Source organism: Scomber japonicus, chromosome 15 (assembly GCF_027409825.1).
Source record: "Scomber japonicus isolate fScoJap1 chromosome 15, fScoJap1.pri, whole genome shotgun sequence".
Lineage (NCBI taxonomy): Eukaryota > Metazoa > Chordata > Actinopteri > Scombriformes > Scombridae > Scomber > Scomber japonicus.
The window spans coordinates 23,536,371-23,555,548 of record NC_070592.1 but is presented as its reverse complement, the minus strand read 5'-3'; the positions used below and the strand labels follow the sequence as shown (position 1 = coordinate 23,555,548).

General features: G+C 38.9%; 1 protein-coding gene across 1 annotated transcript; it reads right to left on the bottom strand.

The window, feature by feature from the left end:
- Positions 1 to 623: 623 nt before the first annotated feature.
- Positions 624 to 17,948, bottom strand: ldlrap1a (low density lipoprotein receptor adaptor protein 1a). Its single transcript, XM_053334252.1, has 9 exons — positions 17,782 to 17,948; positions 8,515 to 8,657; positions 8,202 to 8,314; positions 7,987 to 8,101; positions 5,226 to 5,298; positions 4,916 to 5,011; positions 3,940 to 4,058; positions 3,691 to 3,725; positions 624 to 1,584 (listed from the first exon to the last, which is right to left on the bottom strand). Exons 1-9 carry the CDS (start codon positions 17,864 to 17,866, stop codon positions 1,440 to 1,442), a joined length of 924 nt encoding a protein of 307 aa, XP_053190227.1. The 5' UTR covers positions 17,867 to 17,948; the 3' UTR covers positions 624 to 1,439.
- Positions 17,949 to 19,178: the final 1,230 nt, after the last annotated feature.

Sequence of the window (19,178 nt, the reverse complement as noted above, 5' to 3'; positions counted from 1 at the left end):
CCCACCATGGCCCAATCCAGCACTCTAAAAATTAAGAAAGATAACCCATTCCTATTTACAAATGGCCAACCACCAGCTTAAAAAAAAACACTTTCCAGTCAAGAGCTGTATCTTGTTTGATTAATCTGTACAACAACAAAAAAAACCTTTTGTTTTAAAGTGGGGTAATACAATGTAGTATATCTTGGCTGGGAGCTGGGACCTTTTGGAGTACCCACTGGTCACACTTGAGGAAGCTAGCACACTGAGCCAAGAAATATTCCGGCATACTACACCCACACATAAAATAACAAAGTGTCATTTTTACAGTATGTTTTGGGTACTGGTTACCTTATCTCCTAGCCAGGCTGAATAGGTTTTTTCAAAATGTCAAACTATTTTTTACAAAGTACATGTCAGAATCCATTACTGTGCCAAATGACAGAAAACTAAAAAAAAAAGCACTGTTGGCCATTCAAGGATTTGAAGTCTACCCACAAAAAGCTCCATAACAGCTACTAAATGGACCTTCATATTCGACATACTGCTGGTATGTGACTCCAGGCATTGTAAGTTTAATAAATTACAAATATAACAAAGATTCATTTTTTATTCATGAATATATATTTTAATTCTGTATAATGCTGGTAGATGATAGTGTACATGAAAATGGCCACAATAGTATGTGAACACATCTGGGCTTCATTCAAGAGAGCACTGTTACACTGCAGTGAAGAAGTAACGCCTGTAACAACATGTCTTGAATAAGCTGGCGTAAAGATTTCATATAAATAAACTAGATTGTTTTGTCTAAAATGTGATGTCTGATCAATCTTCAGTTTACATCCATGGTGGTGCTAGTGTCAAGTCCTCACTGCTACTTGAGCACTTTTTTTTCCTTTTTTTAAACTGAAGAGATATAGTGTACCTGATTGTCTTGCTGTTGTTAAAGGCCTGTTGATACAGTATGTACATCAGTTTGTATTAAATCCTACTCTTGTCTTCATCCATAAAAAAAAATAATTATAAAACTATAAATTATAACTAGACACATATACAAAATACTGATTATGATGACAAACACTACTGAAACAGAGAAATTAAAGTAAACAAAAGACAAAAAATGCTGACAAAAGATGACTTGGTGAACATATGTTTGTAGGGATGTTTGCAATGTAATAACAGGAGAGATGTAAAAACCTTAAGGGATGCTATTATTGCTTTGGTGTGCAGGGTCAGCAACCCGTGCTAGTTCCCAAAAGAGGGAAGCACTGTCCATGTGAAGAGTACAACAAGTTGAAGAGGCCAAACTTGATCTCACAGCTCTACACGTATTCCCTTATGGACTTACTGCAGCCTCATCTAAACGCACAGTGATGCCTTGGTAATTCATAGAAAGACATAAAGACACCCCTCTTCCCCTTAATTGTTCTCTCGCTCTCTCTGATGTGTAGCGGTGGTCAGAAGCCGAAGATATCGTCTCCAAACTGGCTGAGGTTGTTGGGAGTGTTTCCATTGGTGCTGTCCCAGTCGGGTTCAGTGAGCCAGTCTTGGGGCGTCACCCCAATGTCCAGGACCTGGGGGTTAGTACGCGACACTGCCAGTCTGAGGAGACAAAGGAGGAAGGATGAATAGAAAAAACTCAAAAAGAGCCTTGTTCCCCTTTCAATCATTTTAAACTTTAAAAGAATAAGGCTGTTTTTAGTCAATTTTTTCTTGTTGTCAAATAATCCCCCCAAAAAAGTATATTTTATGACCCAGCCCCAAGCCAATTAAGTTCCTACTTAAAATCTATATAAAAAAATTAGCTCATAAACATTGTTGTTGTTTTTTTAAACAAATGTAGCAGATTTGGTGCACTAGCTACTATCTGTACAGGACTCTGTAGTTACATGGGATTGACTCACAATTAACTACAGGTGCCCATGTTCACTGAGGCAATGAATTCATTGCTGATATTGGTCTTTTCATGAGGCTATTTTACAAATACAATAAAGAACACCACTAGCTCTAAGAACAGAAGAATAATGTTATGACTACAGGACTGAAAAGAGGCCCTAATGGTTGATGGTGAACATGTGTTACTCTGTGCAATATCAAAAACCTCTCTAAGGGAGGTGTTATTAAAATGTTAAAAAAAGAAAAGAAAAAGGAACCAAAGATCAAAGCCTTATTATGACCGATTCATCTTTTTTGCTCCATGAGGATTCATAATGAACATGTCTGGGAGACTAGTCATGACATTTTATTACTTCCAGAGCTCTATGACTATTAAGTTCAATGTCTGTTCTGGTTCTCAAAATGGGCGTATTGGTCCAATTGATTGTAATTGTTTGGAGGAGAAAAATAAAGCTGTGATACATTTTACAATATATCTCACAAAGGAAAAATGAAATATAATAAAAACCTGGGATGAAAAAAAGTTTGAAGTCCTACCCTGTTCTCCCTAACAACGGGTCAAATGAATAAATTAGTGAATTAAAAAACAAAAAAAAGGGAAACAAGAAATGTATATATCTTATAAGTCAAAAAAGCTCATATCATCATTCAGTTTAACTACATTTTAAGTTAGTGACAGGAAAGCTTGATGTCTTTCTGCTACCTATAGCACTACATCTCCTACCTCTCTCCTCCTTTTCTGGACGTCAGGCTAATCTGTTCTTACTATCAGCTACTGATTGTAATATTGCCTAAACAGCAGCTCATCCTCCCAGACATGTTTATGTAACTAAAACCTTGATGTGTTCTCAATCACGTCCCTTGCTTTGGCTCCAAACAGGCTTTAGCTTATGTTTGTCTAATGTATACAAGTCTGAGTAAAGGTCATCAGGATTACTTCCACACATTCAGCTTACTAGAGTTGCATGTGATAAAGTGGTGTTATCTGACTTCAAGTGACCCACTGTTCCACATTTACGCCAGCCACCACCAACATAAAACAAAATTGCACAACAAAGCCCTCTCTGTGAACTGTTATTACTGAGTCACGTTATTCCCACTACTGCAGACCATTCACACGAACACACACTACTGCATATATATCACAGAAATAGTTTCAGAAAAAAAAAAAAAATTAATGGTGAGGATGAGATGAGTAGAGAGGATGACATTTTTCACTTTGACAGAAATTCAATACTTCTTTTCTGAACAACAATTATTCCATCTGGGAGGCAAGAAAGAAAGGAAGTTATTTCACACTATTGATGACAGCCAAGACTAACATTACTGACCTCTGAAACTGTTGTTGGGTTTATTATTGGATGGTATGGATTAAGGTTAGGTTAGTAATTAGGACTACTACACTAAGTAAGGCTTGTAACATCTGACAGTGGTGCTCAACTTTACCTGGAAATGAACCATAGCTATCCAGAGCACAGCTGGAGACACAAACAAATAGATTGAGGACAGTGTAAAGCTCTGCTGTCAAACCAAATGATTTCTCATTGATCGTACTGATTGTTTTTTCTCCCCCTCCGTTTCCTGCTTTTCTATAGAATCAAGAAACTGGAGGATTTGCACAGTGCAGTACAAACAAATCACCAGTGAGTGGCACTGTAGAGCTAAGCAGCGTAAGAATAGACTACCATATATTGAAAGGGCAGATTTTGGTGACAGGGCATTTTATGTCAAACAAGCAGCAAGGAGAATCAACAAGGATTAAGTTTGCATATTAACAGAAAAAATATCTAATTGTAAAAAACTTGTACTCACTTGGAGAAGGCTTCGTCCAAACCATCTTCTATTTCCTGCAAGAAAAAGATAGAATCTTGACTTAATGTACCCTCAGGGAACAGAAAGTGATGTAACAAAGTCAAGCTATTCTTATACAGTCTAACATTGTGGTTGCCTGTAAATATAGGCTGGCTAACCACTGAAAACTAGCTTAAAGAAACAACATTTTTATGACCTCTAGTTCTCGTTATATATTTAGCAACATAGAGCCATAGTTGAAGACCTTACCCAGGCGGGGTTGTTGTTCGGCCTGTGGTTGTCCAGCTGATCCTCCTCTACATTCCCGTTGGTTTCCACTACCACATTTACACTGTCCTCAAAGTCCAGCAGGTTGTCTGTGGCAACATCTTGTGACAAGAAATGACAATCCATTACTGTTTTAGTTTACATAGATGATCTGTGTATACACAAAGTAAAAGAAGCTGTTTGCGAGATTAAAAGTGTGAAGTTGTGCCAGAGGCTGTAATGCTCCTCACATGCATGAAAAGACTGATGTTGTAAAGTTTGGCCTGAGGGCTCAACTAGAAGAAAGGCCCTTAACCTAAGTCAAAAGGTTTCATCCCAAACCTTTCCCCCCTTAAATTTATGTATGAAATACTAGAGGAGGAATACTCACAACTGCATAGTTTTATTTTTATTGATCTATTCGGTGAGTTTCTTTTGTGCAGCCATGGGGTTAGAGGTTTGGAGGTATGTGGGTACTGGTACTGGCACTGGCTCTGTATTTGTGTTATCAATTTGCTGCACTTAAAGTTCTTATAATTTCCATAATGAAAATGTCTAAGACAGAGATGCTGGCACATTTTGCCGACATATTTGATGGGATTGTCTGTAGGTATTCAATTATGGATTGTACACAGTCTGTATGGGTGCTTTTAAATCTTATTGTTTTGCCTCTGAGTCTCCACCAAAGGTTTGAGTTGGCTCAACTTTCCTGGCTGAACTGTATTTAGATTCACCTTTGCCAACATTACCATGGTAATGTAGTTAACACAGCTGTCATAATACAAAAAATGTCTTCACAGGAGAAGTTGACAAACACTGTACATGAATAAACACTGAAAATGCCTTTACATCTGCTTACAACTATATTATAATGTGTTATAAACCATCTATTAGATAGGGGAATCAAAATGTTACCAAACAATTAAATGAAACATTTGTTTAAAAAAAGTCAACATGGCCTAAAACACTGGGTTATTACCTGTCCCTTTCAGGCTCCCCAAGCTGTTGGATCTCTCTGAATGGGAACTACTGCTGGCCTCTCCAGCTGAACCAGACTTGATTCTCTTCCCTTTCTCTAGAATGTACAAGAGATGCACAAAGACATAACACAAGCAGGTCAAGACCCGTTCACAAGCAGATATCTATGTCCTTGATGCATCAAGGCTGATTCAGTACAAACAGTAGTGTTAGACACTGATAAAAAAACACTCCTCCATAGATTGTGTTTATGTGAGATAGAGTATGTGTGTCATTTCCAGGACTGGAAGGGTGACAAGGGTGATTCATACCTTCTTTAGCCACTTGCCAGAGTTCAAAAGCTACTGTGAAGGCCTGGGCAACTGTCAAAGCTACAGCCTGAGCCTGGAGAACAGAACAGAAAAATACACAGCTGAAAAAGAGAGGGATTTCACTACAGTTACTGTTGATCTCCAATTATTTCAAGCACTTCTGTCAACAGTGTTCAAAGTCTAGAAATGCAGTGATAAAATGCATTTTGTTAACTCTAAGTGATTTCTGGTTCTTCTCACACAACTGAAGCATAGTTTGCAAAAAATGTAACAACAGCAGAGTGAGAGTGCACTTGAGAGTCTTCTGCTCACAGAATTTGCGAGTTATTGGTTAATTTATTGTGTAAAAGTATGCAAATATCTAAAACATTTGAGCCTGCAAGCAGTCTCACATGTAAAAGGACACGACAGGATGTTTACTAAAAAGAACACAGAGAAAAGCAAGTGTGTGTTTTGAAACAAAAACAGCATTTGTTTTTGCATTGAAAAATGTGCATTTAATAAATGTATAATTGAACGTATTTTCAGCAGTAAACAGACATGAAATGTGTTGTTGATTTTATTTTCAGTCTTGTAACTTGTATCCTCACTAAATGACTGCATCTGTGAACTTATTATTTGATAAATGGTGGTTAAAAAAAGATGATGAACAGTAAGGAGTTATTATTTTGGTATTTTTAATACCATATTGCATTTTGATGATTGTAAGAGTTGTGAGAACAGAATCACCTTTTGGGGTTTACTGTTATGCAAATGCTGCTTGTATCAAATATTCTCAAAGCTGCACTTTTGTTTCTTTCTACAAGATATAAAAAAAAAATAAAAAAATATTGATCTCCCATTTTACACACATCATGTTAGCATATAAAAGGAGTGCTCATACTATAATAGTGGCTAATCAGTCCATGGAGCGTTATCAAAGGCATAGATTAGCCATCAGAGAATCCCAAACAAACAAATCAACAGAAACCACAGAAATGTCAAGAGACAAGAGAAAAAAACTAACAAACATGAATGAATATAAGCATTATGTTTGTCAGTGGAAATCAAGTCCTGGGCCTTGATATAAGAACCATATATGATCATGGAAATGTTTCCATTTCTTTACATAGCAGCCTATTGGAGTTTCTCAGAAGAGTTAACTCCTACAAGCTGGTACCATGCATGCACAGAAGGAGGCTGGGGCAATTTACATTCTTTAAAAGTAGAGCTAAGTTGAACTTTGAAAGTTTGCTTAGTGTGGGTATTGTGTACCTACAATCCTCAGGACACAATCATGGACTGTTCTCCAGAACATTTTTATCACTGAGCATTCCTGTAGACAGTGCCGCAGATTCCCCCCCCCCCCCCCCCCCCCCCCCCCAACACCTTCAGCATTGGGAGTTTCCCCTCAGCTTGAGTCTAAATAAACGTGTCAAGTTTTCTCAAGCAGTTTGTGATGCATTTTGGAAACAGGAGATGAGCAGAATTCAAATGAGCCATTTTAATCTAGATTAATTCCAAGATTACAGTGAGATTAATCTAGATTAAAAAAAAATAATCTATGCCCACCACTAACACACACACACACACACACACACACACACACACACACACACACACACACACACACACACACACACACACACACACACACACACACACACACACACACACACACACACACACACACACACACACACACACCACTCCAGCCTTTTCCCTATACTGGCTTTAAATCAATGTATTTTATAGACTAGAGAAGACAATAACTAGATACTTATAAATTATATTCTTGACAAAGACCTGCAAAAAGGCTTCAGAGTATAATTATTATATAAATCACCCCCCGTGATAATGCCACAATATAATCAAATCCTTCATGTAAATGAGGAATTACCAATAAATAGTTTACGGTTTGACCACAAACTTGATGAGGTATTTAAATATGGATGGAAGTCAAACTGCCTTGATGCTCTCTGCCCAACACCCACTTCTGATGTGTAATAATCAGATGTAATTTATATTCACTGGAGGGGTAAGCATCCACTGGGCCGGATGACTCAGACAAAAAGTGAAATGATACATTAGGGATTATTGTAGCCAGTTTTGCTTTATACTCTGACACTGAAACTGAGCTGTAATAGAAAGTATTAAGGTATTACACCAGGTAATCTAAAACATGATTTACCATATATCAGTTTCATGGAGACTAACAGTAAAGGGCCATTTAGAAAGGTGGGCAATGCAAGTCATTTCCAATAGCCATATCAAAGTTTTCAATACTGGAATTTAAGAGCTGCAATAGTAGAAGAGAACAGGAGGTCATCAGCATGATCTCAGGAACCAGAGATCATGCTGATAGTCTGAGAAGCAAGTAGTAAGGAAGAAGGACCGTTATCATGTTCTCCTGGGAGAAAAAAAGGATGAGTGTAGAAGCAGGTAAGCTGAGAGGAAAAGTGCCCCTCTGTTTTTTAACACACAGTAAGAAGCAGGAAGATGACAGATGGTTTGAGGAGCTTGGCTTCTAGGGTTTCCTCTTCAGGATGGAGGGTGAGGTGCAGGAAAAGCTTTGGTGTCAGAAATGCACTGAAGAGGAACACGGTTACAGGATATATGATTACATGTATCCTCTCAAACAACAGAGAAAGAGAGGCAGTAAGTTTGAGTTAGAAATGCACAGAGAGCTGATCATGACTGAAGAAAAAGGAAAAAAATCATCACGGCGCTGTATCTCTAAAAAAAAACATAAAAACACTGATCCTGCAGTCACACTACTCACCACTTTCCTCTTGGAGCAGAGGTAGGCATGGCACTCCAGGGTCCCATTGAGGGTGTTTTGTGCGATATAAGCAAACACTTTATCATGCAGTTTGTCCACTGTGCAGTAAGATATTCTGTAGGCCAGAGGTGACAGGTTAGACACACATACAAAGACATCAAGAACAGAGTTCACAATGTAAGTGGTGGTATTTATGAGCTGCTCTGCACCTATACCTGTATATGGAGACGTTTTCCAGGAGTTTATTGGTTGAACTGTCGTACAGGACTATTCCCTGAGGAGAAACCTTAAGAGCAACCTTCTGAGGCTTCTTCCCACTGGCTTTAGCCTGTAACACACAAACAATTATACAAAGAAGAAAATGGTCAAATATCATAATAGGAAGGAAAAGGGTACAATTCTTAATAGAACAAAACTAAAGAACATTTCATGTAAGAAGTAATCAATGCAGCTGCAACAGATGAATATTATGGTGTTGACTAAATGATGTCAACATCCTGACTCTGAGTGACAACTGTCAGCCCTCACCGTGGCGACGATCCTCTTTACTGCTGCTGCTGATAGCTCCTCTCCTTTGGGCTGGTCCACGAGAGTCATGCCGAGGTGACGGAGGTTAAAGGTCATGCCTTCTAAGATGGTCTCCCTTGTGTCAGTCCAGTTTTCTGGAAGCTCTGCAGACAAAAGAACCCAAAAACATTTCTTTCAAAAGGTCTTTATCAAGGCAGCGCGAGTACTCGAGTATCTGATTTGGACGTCTATTCATTTAATGTATAAAAGTTAATTATGATTGTTAATTTTGAAATAAGGTCGTAAAGGTTAGACATAATACCTTCTGATGTGGGGATAACACAGAAATATATCAACAGGACTGACTGGGGGTTTATGGAGGTACATTAAACACTGTATGTAACACCAAACTTGTAAAAATCTAAAAGAAAGTTGTGTTGCCGAGACCAAACGTTTGCTGCCCAGTAACAGCATTGGAAATTAGGCAGAACCATCACCCCTGCCTGCTTGGGTGTTTGAAGGGAATGCTTTCTGTAACCAAGGATGTTTACCATTCCAAATATAGGATATAATTAAAGAGGGCCTAAAGAGGGCCTTAAAAATGATTATGGGATGAGAATGAGGGACGCTGGAAAATATACAGGAACCTTGAGAGTTAATCTATTTTGCCAATGAAAGGACAAAGATAGGGGGACCACTCAGATACAACTTGTTTTTATCTTATTACAGCAACAGAGAGATACCAGACTGGTTAAATGAAGAAGGAAGTGTCCCTGAGTTGAAAGAGTCAGAAAACACTTAACATAATAAAAGTCAGTTCAGCAGAAAATGTACTCCATTGCACAGATAATATTTGTGCAGTAATTCCCTCCTGGGTGATGGGTATCTGAAGAGTGTATCTCAGGTCTTGACAAAGAGACGGTATGTCAAGGTTAGTAGTATCAAGAAGTTCACCATGACATTTAAGTCTACTTGTACAAACTGAAGTATATACATTTAAGTAAAAAGCTCTAAATATCTCATTGATCACTTTCTAATCCAATGTCATATACTCATTATGTGTCTGTACTCCAGTAAGAAGTTACTTTGCTTTCAACCCATGCAGATGATAGCCAGGAGTTTGTCTGCCTTTTGGTGTGTTCATAAAAATGACTTCTACCCTTAAGTAATTGAAGTTCAACTTGGTGAAAGCGAAGATTAAATTCTGTCTGGAGTTTTAAACGTTTCTTGTAAAGTTCAGATGAAGGGGAATGTAAGTTTATCTATGTTCAAAATCTGATTAACAATTTCAGTTTTTTTCCTGCTTTGAATACGTCTTTTATATGCGGCAAATGATGTAATTTCACCTTTTCAATGTGCTTTTATGGCCTCGCAAACTCTTTTATTGGACACATCTAGTGTTTTATTGGTGCTTAAAAAGGTTTTAATGTGTGTAGAGAAGTGTGTAAGAAAACTGTCATCTGTGAACAGTAATGGATCTGGTCTCCAGTGCTTTCTTGTACACTTAACATCTGGAAAAGCCAGCAGAAGAACAAGGGGTACGCAATCTTAAATAATACTACTTTTGTACTTGCATGAATTTAAATTAATAAATTATCTACAAAAGATAATCTATTCGAGTATGGGTGTGGTAGATGTAGGAGAAGAAAATGCATTCTCTTCCTAGACATTATGAAAACCCTCATGGATCAGAAAGGCTATACAGTAATTGACAAGAAATGATTTGACATAACCAGCAGATTTGTTAAGAGTGGTGGCATCCAAGTAACAATTGAAATCCCCTCTGAGTATTAGAGAATAACCATTGAGATCAAAGGAGTTGAGAAAAAAAGCTATTATAAAACTGTTGATCATACACATTGGCCAAAATCACTGACATAATGGAACATCTGCCTGAAATGATAATAATAATAATAATATGTCATTTTTTATCTGATAAAAGGACTGTTTCTATTGATAAGGATAGCTGTACCTCTAACATTAAAATAACTGTTCCACCCAGTATATAGCCATTAGTCAGAGTCATGTAAGTGAGTTTCCTGACCTAAGTCTACCCCAGCCCTGAGCCCAGTTAGGTGTTCCTTTTCCCTGATTTAACCCAGACAGCCCAGTTAATGAAACTGGCAACAACCTCTTCTTGCCACTCCACAGAAAAAAGAGAGAAGGTCAGAGTCCTCTTTGTAGAGTTCAGCCATGACATCCTATTCAGCCTGCTGCTTCAAAACATTTACACTGTGGTGCTCATAAAATTGGACCACAGTATTCCAGATCACCTCATTTATGTGTCTCCCTTTATACTAACTCCTTGATGTGATATTGATAGAAACAGATGTTAAGGGAATGCGGCCTGAGGGTCAGGTCTGGGTGCAAGACTGTGGAGAGCTTTTACTTTGAATTTTGATTACTTGATTGCCAAAAACATTGACGAGAAGCTGGGAGAAAAAAGGTGGTTGGGTTTGTTCCCTCGACTGATTCTGGTCCACAATGTGAATGCTCTTTTACTTCACCCCACTAAAATTGGAGAGTTTAAATTTCAGCCACTTGTTGTTTTCCTGCGGTGTGGAGCATGTAGCTTCAAGTTGCTCCAGACATTGGCAGACCTCCTTCGCATTAGACTCAAGACCAGTTAGATGCTAGCCCTGGCCTGAGACTACTGCTCGGATCTTATCCAGCTTCTTGTCAAGATTTGTGAGTGATGTCTCAAAGTAAGTGGCTAGCGCTGCTCTGAGCTGTTCAAGAAGATCCAAGATATATGCCGCTGCTATACCAGTTCTGGAACTCTCTGCTGCTGAGTCTTTCTTGGCTTGTTTCCCTAATTTGGACATATTTTCTGCCATAGCGTTGGTGCTGTTGGCAGTTAAGACTCAGATACTTGTCAGAAAAGAAAAATACAATTTAAACATGGAGCTAAAAAAAACAAATTCCTTCTCCGCAGCAACCCGGAAGTTCCGGAAGAAACATTTCTGAGAAAAGTGGGTCAATTATTGATCAACAGGAAATGTTCTTCTTGTGCCCACTGGTGCAGTTACAAACATCAAATATTTAATTTGAGATGCACAGAGTAGCCTGACTTTCCCGCCGATGTTCCAAAATAAATAACATTAGTCGTGAGAAAATTCAAAGAGCTTGAAAAAAAAAAAAAAATCAGAGAGAATTTAAACAGCCTTCGTGGAACTTGAAGTTGAGGCATTTCATCTGCTCTCTCTCCCTGAAGAGGAGAGGGGAAAACAGGGTATCTAGGTCAGAGGTACAGTCGATGTAAAGTAAATATTTCAACTCCAAAACAACTTATAGGGCTCGACAATAATAAGTTAAAGAGTTAGGAGCAAGTGTACATGGACTCTGACATATTGTGATAAGAGGAAAGTATGGTTTTTCCGTTTTAGGAGGGAACGTAACGGATCACTCCCAAACTAGGCCATAGAGGTCTGTCAAAAAGTGCATTCCTGTCTGGACTTCTGTGTTCACTTTCACAGAAATAAAATAATAGTGTGATGAAAAATAACAAGGAGTGTAGAAAACTGTAACTGCTGAAGGAACAGCTGCTACCTCCATGTGGCTTCTTATCAGTTTTTGTCTGGTGCCAGCTGGCCCTGACCCCGTAGCTGTGTTTACAGAGATTTCCTCCGAGAGTGAAAAAAGGAGGGGAGACGGCGAGAGCAGAAAAACATCACCATTACCTAGAAATTCATCCTACTGCCGTTCACCTCTGCTGGGATGCAGCGCATACCGCATACTCATGCAGACACATGCTCACACACACACACGTGCAAAGACCCTGCAAATGAAGGAGGAGTAAGATTTTTTAAAGGCTGATGGGGTGGGGGTGGGGGTGGGGGGGTTAAAGCTACTTGAATAAAAACATTATTTTTAAAAGGGCTGTAATCCAGTGTACTAAAAATTTAATGCCAAAATATTTTCCACAAAATGAGTTTAAACATCTGAATGGAAACCCTAAAGTTTAGTTTAAACCTAAATTTATCTGATGCTTATGATGCTTGATACATTCTAGCTTAACACATAAAATATGTCCTTCTGCATGTTTTTGTGAAAGCTTTGAGGGACAGCTGCATCACATCACTGCAGCCATGCTAGCAACCTTGTGAGGCTTGGATCTTAATGCTAATGTCAGCATGCTAAAATGCTTGTGTTTAACAGGTATAATGTTTTATCATGTTCCCTATCTTAGTTTAGTCTGTTACCATACTGACATTTGCTAATAAGCACAACAGACTAAATGAAAAATGTTAGTTTCACAGGTATTTGGTTAAAAGAGACAAATATGAACTTTGATGTGATGTAGACATTCGAGTCATACCATAAATGTCAACCTCATGCATGGTGGCACTGCAGAATAAGAGAGGTGATGACCAAAGTAAAAAGGGATACATCCTCTGGGAACCACGAATGTCTGGACAAGATTTTGTGCAAATTCATCTAGTAGGAGGTTAAGATATTTCATTGGATGTGTAAAAAAGCTTTGGCCTGTTGGTAGCACTTGAGAAAAGGTCAGGGGATACCTCTGGGGACCATGAATAACCTTAAAAAGGTTTCATGGTAATACATCCAACAGATATTGAGATATTTAATTCTGCACTAAAGTGGTGACATTGCCTTCCTTAGAGACATGCTGCTATTGTAGCTAATAAAATGTTCCAGTAAGTAGTCATAGCCAATGGTGTAAACATCCCAAACATGAATCACTTCACCCTAACTTCACTTTGAAAGCTGTAAAGTTGAAAGCACAGGATGAGGAGGGTGGAACAGGGAATTGTTTAAATGTATGACAGTGTTGATGCTGTAGATACAAATGTATTCCTACTAGTGAAAAAGAATCACTCAAACACATTACTAAGTTAGGCATTGCCAGCAAATACTTTACACCAACACACACAGAGAAACACACAGATCAATAAAACGTTCCATTTAAGCTCCAAAGAGTCTCATTCTTTCAAACAGCTCTTTAAGACTGACTGAAGTGGCTTTAATAGCAGCTTTTACAGACTGTTCAGTAAAACCCCTTCACACTGTGCTGGGCTGCGTGGTTAGTTGAAGCCAGTACATATTTTTGGATCCGTTTTGACGTAGACTGCTTTGAAAAACATAACAACAGGCAGTCGCCAGGTACCAGGCACCGCTCAGCCTGAGAAAGAAGAGGCTTTTTGGGATCAAAGGTCAGCAACAGTGACATGTGAGTGGAAACAGCTGTGTGCACCGAGACTGAGACCAAGTAAAAAGTAGGTGACCTTACTGTAAATACAAGTCAAGCTCACCATGTGGGAGCAGCAAGAGGAAAAATAATTACCAGGTGTGGAAAAAAATGGACTTTTCAGATGGTGGTGTCTTATAGAAGAGACAGAGAGAAAGTATACAGAGACACAGAAGAGAATAGACCAGCCCTCAGCTTCTTAGTCATCCATCAAGTTCAACAATGAATAAGTTTCCATTTAATGTATCGAAGTGTACAAAAAAAAAAGAAAAAAAAAAGGTTGTTAGATCCAAAAGGGCCCAACTGACAAGCAATTCACATCCAGGCTGATTTGTGTGTCTACACCAAACACTGAAATCACTGTGGAAACCACCAACTGTGGCCCTACAACTCAGTATCACTCTACAACTGAGTGCCAAATAACCTCGTTTTTTTCTTTTGTTATTGTAAACCCAACTTTCAAACACTTTTAAACTTTTCTTTCACTGCTTACATTACATTCCACATCTCCAAAACCGGGTTTCAAGGTCTCCAAATTAACTTGAGTGGATGTTAGGGTTTGCAGCGACTCGGTAAAAACATAAACAAATAAGTGATAACGTGTGTTAGTGCGGAAGTCTCTGCAGATGCAAAGTTAAACAAACATTTCAGAGGCATTTAGCCCCGAGTTCACTCATCAGTCTGTAGCTTGAGGCATATAAAGAGAACAAAATTCAACTTCCATAATGGTTACGATGCAAAACAGACATGTTGAACTCAGTCTGTCACTGACGCAGGACTGACTGGTCCTTAAACAAGAGACAATGAAGGGGAAAAAAGCCTTTTACTATATTGTATTTGATATGTTTGTTGATATTTGCATATTGTGTATTTAATTGCAATCATCTGTCAATGTTGATAATCCTCTGTACTACTTTGGCAACATAGACGTTTGATCTGTCATGCCAATAAAGATTATTTGAATTTGAATGAGGCTTTGAAACAGCTCACTTGAGAACACTATAGTTTGAAATGCAGAAAGATGTCTATGCTAGAGTAAAAATATACATACATGTATATATAAAAAACAAAAGAAAAAAACTGAGAATGTATAAAGTCTATGTTTAAAATCATGACCTCAGCACTAAACCTAATGAATTAAGCTGGTGTCTTTAGTTTCTTTCAAATTGTTGCAGCTGTAGCACCAGAGTGTTTGTATAATTATATTGTTCTTTTCATTTTTAACGCTCCAACTCAATGTACAGACTCTTAACCTAAAGGGAGAGGGGACCTGGGTATTGTAGGTAGACATTATAAATGTACAAAGGATATCCATCACTCAGTTGGTCTATCCTCTTTATAATAATGCAGACACATCCTATAAAAACCTGTGCTTTCATCAATCATCAATGTTTATGTTTAATAACCCAGCTCTACAATCAGTGTGTGCCTCACTCACCTTACATCAGTTTTCCCTTCTACTCTGGATCATTTGAATCTAACCTATCAAAATAAGATACCACCTGGTAAGCTGCGATCAGAAAGAACTAGATTGACCCCACGTGGTGTTTCATTCTGGGTGAATGTGATACAGGCACCAGCAGGTAAGAGGATTCAAAAATCCAACTGGTTTTTACCTTCACTGGAAACGTGTCTGACAGAGGAACATGTGACTACAACTACCTGCCATTTGGTTTGGTTCTCTTCTCAGATGTCATCACAAGGCAGAGACGAGGAAAGTGAGACATAAACCGGAGCTGAACCAGATTGTCATACTTATGTGAAATAACCGCTTCCTCTTGGGGTAGAAATACTGCCATCCTGGCTGTGATTTGACTAACTGTGCACACTGCATGCACCTTCATTTGAGGAAGTCCCTGGAGGAAAAAAAAAGAAAAGAGAGAGAAAAAAAGGTCTCTTTGCTGCAGACAGGCACCCTCTGGCTGGTCCTTGACACCTGGCACTGTGCCGCTGTGGGTCGTCTAGGGCGACCAACGCATGGCAAGAAGAGCAAGAGAAGTGGGTAAAGAGCTGAGAGGCCCCTCGCCGTTTCAAAAATGGGCCAGTGCTCATAAAAGGTTGAATAGCTTTGTTGTTAAGATGAACATTAAATGCAAATTCGCAGTGTGCAGATATGTAAAGAGGAGCCACAAAGCATTATTGAGCTCTATTAAAGGAGGCGGTGCGTGAAACAGTACAAGGCTCTCCTGCATGGTCACAGCTTGCTGCGCTCACCTGACGTCCTTGGTCTAAAAAATTGGGTCCCTGAATAGACGGAAATGTAGGCTGGTCCAGACTTGGTCCCGTAGGCCAGAGTCAGACCTGGAAGTGTGGCATGGGCGATATGGGTCAGCGCTGGTGAGGAATGTGTGCCCTGCAGTCCAGAGGAGACCCTGTAATCTATACTACAATACACTAGTTTTACAACAAGTGGGTCAACAGCTGCAGTTACTAGGAGCTTTTAATGCATGTAATGATTAGAGTAAGAGTCTGGTAAAAGTCAAAATACCTCACTTGAACCCTCAGTCACAATCAAACATCTGATTCTATAGTAGCTTCACTACATTTAGCCTACAATGGGTTAGTTTATGCTCAGTTATTTTTACATTTGCACCTTCTTTCTAAAAAACACTGCAGTAATATGGAGTAGTAGTAGTATTGTGTAATTCACAACTAAACTTTCTGATCATTTACTGTGGAGTATTTAAAACAGGACGCCTCATCAAATTTTGTCCATCCTATTATGTGATCACTTTTAGGTTTTATTAGTTAATTGTACAGATGATGTGCGTTTAGACAAAAAAGGGTCAGTCCGTGTAACCTCTGCCACTGATAGCTTATTACTGACACAGAAATATCCTGGAAGGCTCTCTCTCTCTGTGTGTATGTGTGTGTGTGTGTGTGTGTGTGTGTGTGTGAAAGTGTATCTCAAATTCCTAATGCATTATTATTTTTCCAGGTGACCTCCTAAAGTTACATGCAGCAAATGGGGGATATTCACATAATCCTCTCAGTTTTATCCAATGACCCCTATATGAGTTATCAGGGCTTTTCTGGAGGAACTTAAAAGAGAGCAGCTTGAACCTGGAGCCCTCCGGGGTCCTTGCACCGACTGACCTGCAGCATTCCTGCCTTGTCCTCTTGGTTACGAGCAGGGGGAGCTTTCAGACTTGTCTAAAAAGCTCGCCGGTCATTCCGCCAGAACTTTACAGCCAAGATCAAGTGAGATTTAGCTTACAAAGTGGCCCTCGAGTCCCCACAATGGGGCACCGGAGTGGTCTTAAAAAAGAGAGAGTTTAATGTTAATGTTGCTGTGTGGGCAAGCTTCCAAACCGTTGAAGAGCTCTTGAGCAAGGCACTAAATTTACTGTAAATTCTGACCGCTGTTTTCCTTTAGGAAAGAGGGGAGGCGGTGTCGACTCTCCAAATCTAAAATAACAAGACAATTAGCCTGAGTAAGTTATTACACCGGCCGCATTATGATTCAGGAAAACCGTGAAAGCCTATTTAGGGGTCAGTGCAGTAAAAAAGAAAAAGTCTTTAAACATATGAAACAAATGCGACTGAGGGCGAGAGAGTGGGAACAAATTCCTGTCGACTGTTTCCTCTCTTGTTTTTGTCGGTGCTACTTTTTTTTCCGCCTGCTTCCAAAGTAACATTTATTTCCGGGAAATTCCTGTAATAGGATAAACCTCATGACGGAACAGTTATCCAGCAAAACAGCGCCTGGCATTAGCAAAACAAACCCGCTTGTTAATGTAGCGTTTTAAATGCAATGTCCCTTTATTGTCAAACTAACTGTGGCGTACCTGCGTAAATGACAGTGAAAAAGATGTCAAACTTCTGTTTTGTAACTTTGTTTGGACAGTCAGCGACATGTCAGCGTTACTATAGGTTTGGCTTTTTCTGTAAAAACTCTAAACTTAAGTGAAGTCAGCGTATTAACTGAATATTTACCGACCGTGTTTTGGTTTTCCTAATTAAGGTGAAATTGGCATAGCGGCAAAAAAGTCAACTGCTGCTCGGTGAAAGAGCAAACACTTTAAAAACAACTCTTCTTTCTACATTTTTTCTCTCAAGCTAACACATTTTTTTCTTACTTCTGTGTTTGCCGGCAGTCCACGACTGTTTCGCCATACTTGGGCTCCGGATAATAGCTCTCCCAGCCGACCTTAGGGCATCCATGTCGGTGAAGTTTGCTGGTGAAGTCTTCCAGGGAAAATGTTGTTGACCAGACTGCTGATGGGGAGGATGGACTTGTGGTGCCTTCCAGTGCTGTCAGAAATCCTGCTATTTACGAGGTCAGCACACGTGAACGAGCCCAGCAGTGAAGTAATGCTGCATTTGGGTCACATGGGACATGTGATATACTTAGATTGCAGGCGGTGTTGATACAAAAAACTACCGTTCACATTAGTCAATAAGCTATTCAGTCATGTTCTATTAGTGTGGATTTTTTTATGCAAAGGTCTGTGGCTTTTAGGCTATATATTTATTTTTTTGTGGTGTGAAACATTTTGTATCAATGTATCAAAGTGCACCTTTATTATGAAAAAAAATTCATGGAAGGATTTAACCAGTCTATACACTTTAGTTATACCAGCTTGGCCTCTTCTTATGAGAACATGTTCAGTTTTTTTCAACCCAAACATTTATTTCAGAAGATTATTGTTTCCTTATGCCTTGATGCAGCCTGTGGCAACCCAAATGTTAAGATATGACATTTAGGTATCAAAATTTGTATTCATGTTTCATGTTTACTCTTTCTTTCTTTCACTGTCAGTTGCAATTTAACTTTGTAACAAAATTACAACTTATGACTCATCTTCCTGGAACAGAAAGGATAAACACCTGAAAATAGTTACTTGTAATCAATCTATGATGATGGACTAAAAGCATGTGCTCTCTGTGGCTTTAGGAGTTGTAAAAATGGCTTTTTTAAAATGTTGTCTGCTCAACAGCAACATGATGCAATTAGTCAGTGTTTTTAAGTAAGAAATATGTATTCCGAAGGAGCACTTGAATGCAGCACGAAGCCAAGCTTGAACTACATTTTTAAAAACAGCAGATGTCAACAAAATGCATCTAGCTGGCTTACAGCTTGAATATGTGTGAATTGTTAGATAAACTGAAATGTATGCAAATTCTGATCTCAGAATATTAAAAGGGAAAGGTTTGAATGTTTGAATTGTTGACTTACCAGTTTGGGACATATCACAATACATCTGTGTGTGTGTTTTTTTGACACCCTAAATGTTATGGACCACAGCATCATCACAGTGTGGTTGATTTTGGGTAAAAACAGGAGAAGTAGATACACAGATCATGACACATACACAGACTGAACATCTTGCATTGCCACCAGCAAGACTTTCTTTAATAGTGATGGTCAAAGTGAGAAGTGTGACACAGCCACCATCACTTTGAGTAAAGAAATTAAACATGGTGGAACAATGAAAAAGATAAAACAAAGCACTTCTTTTTTTTTTTTGAAACC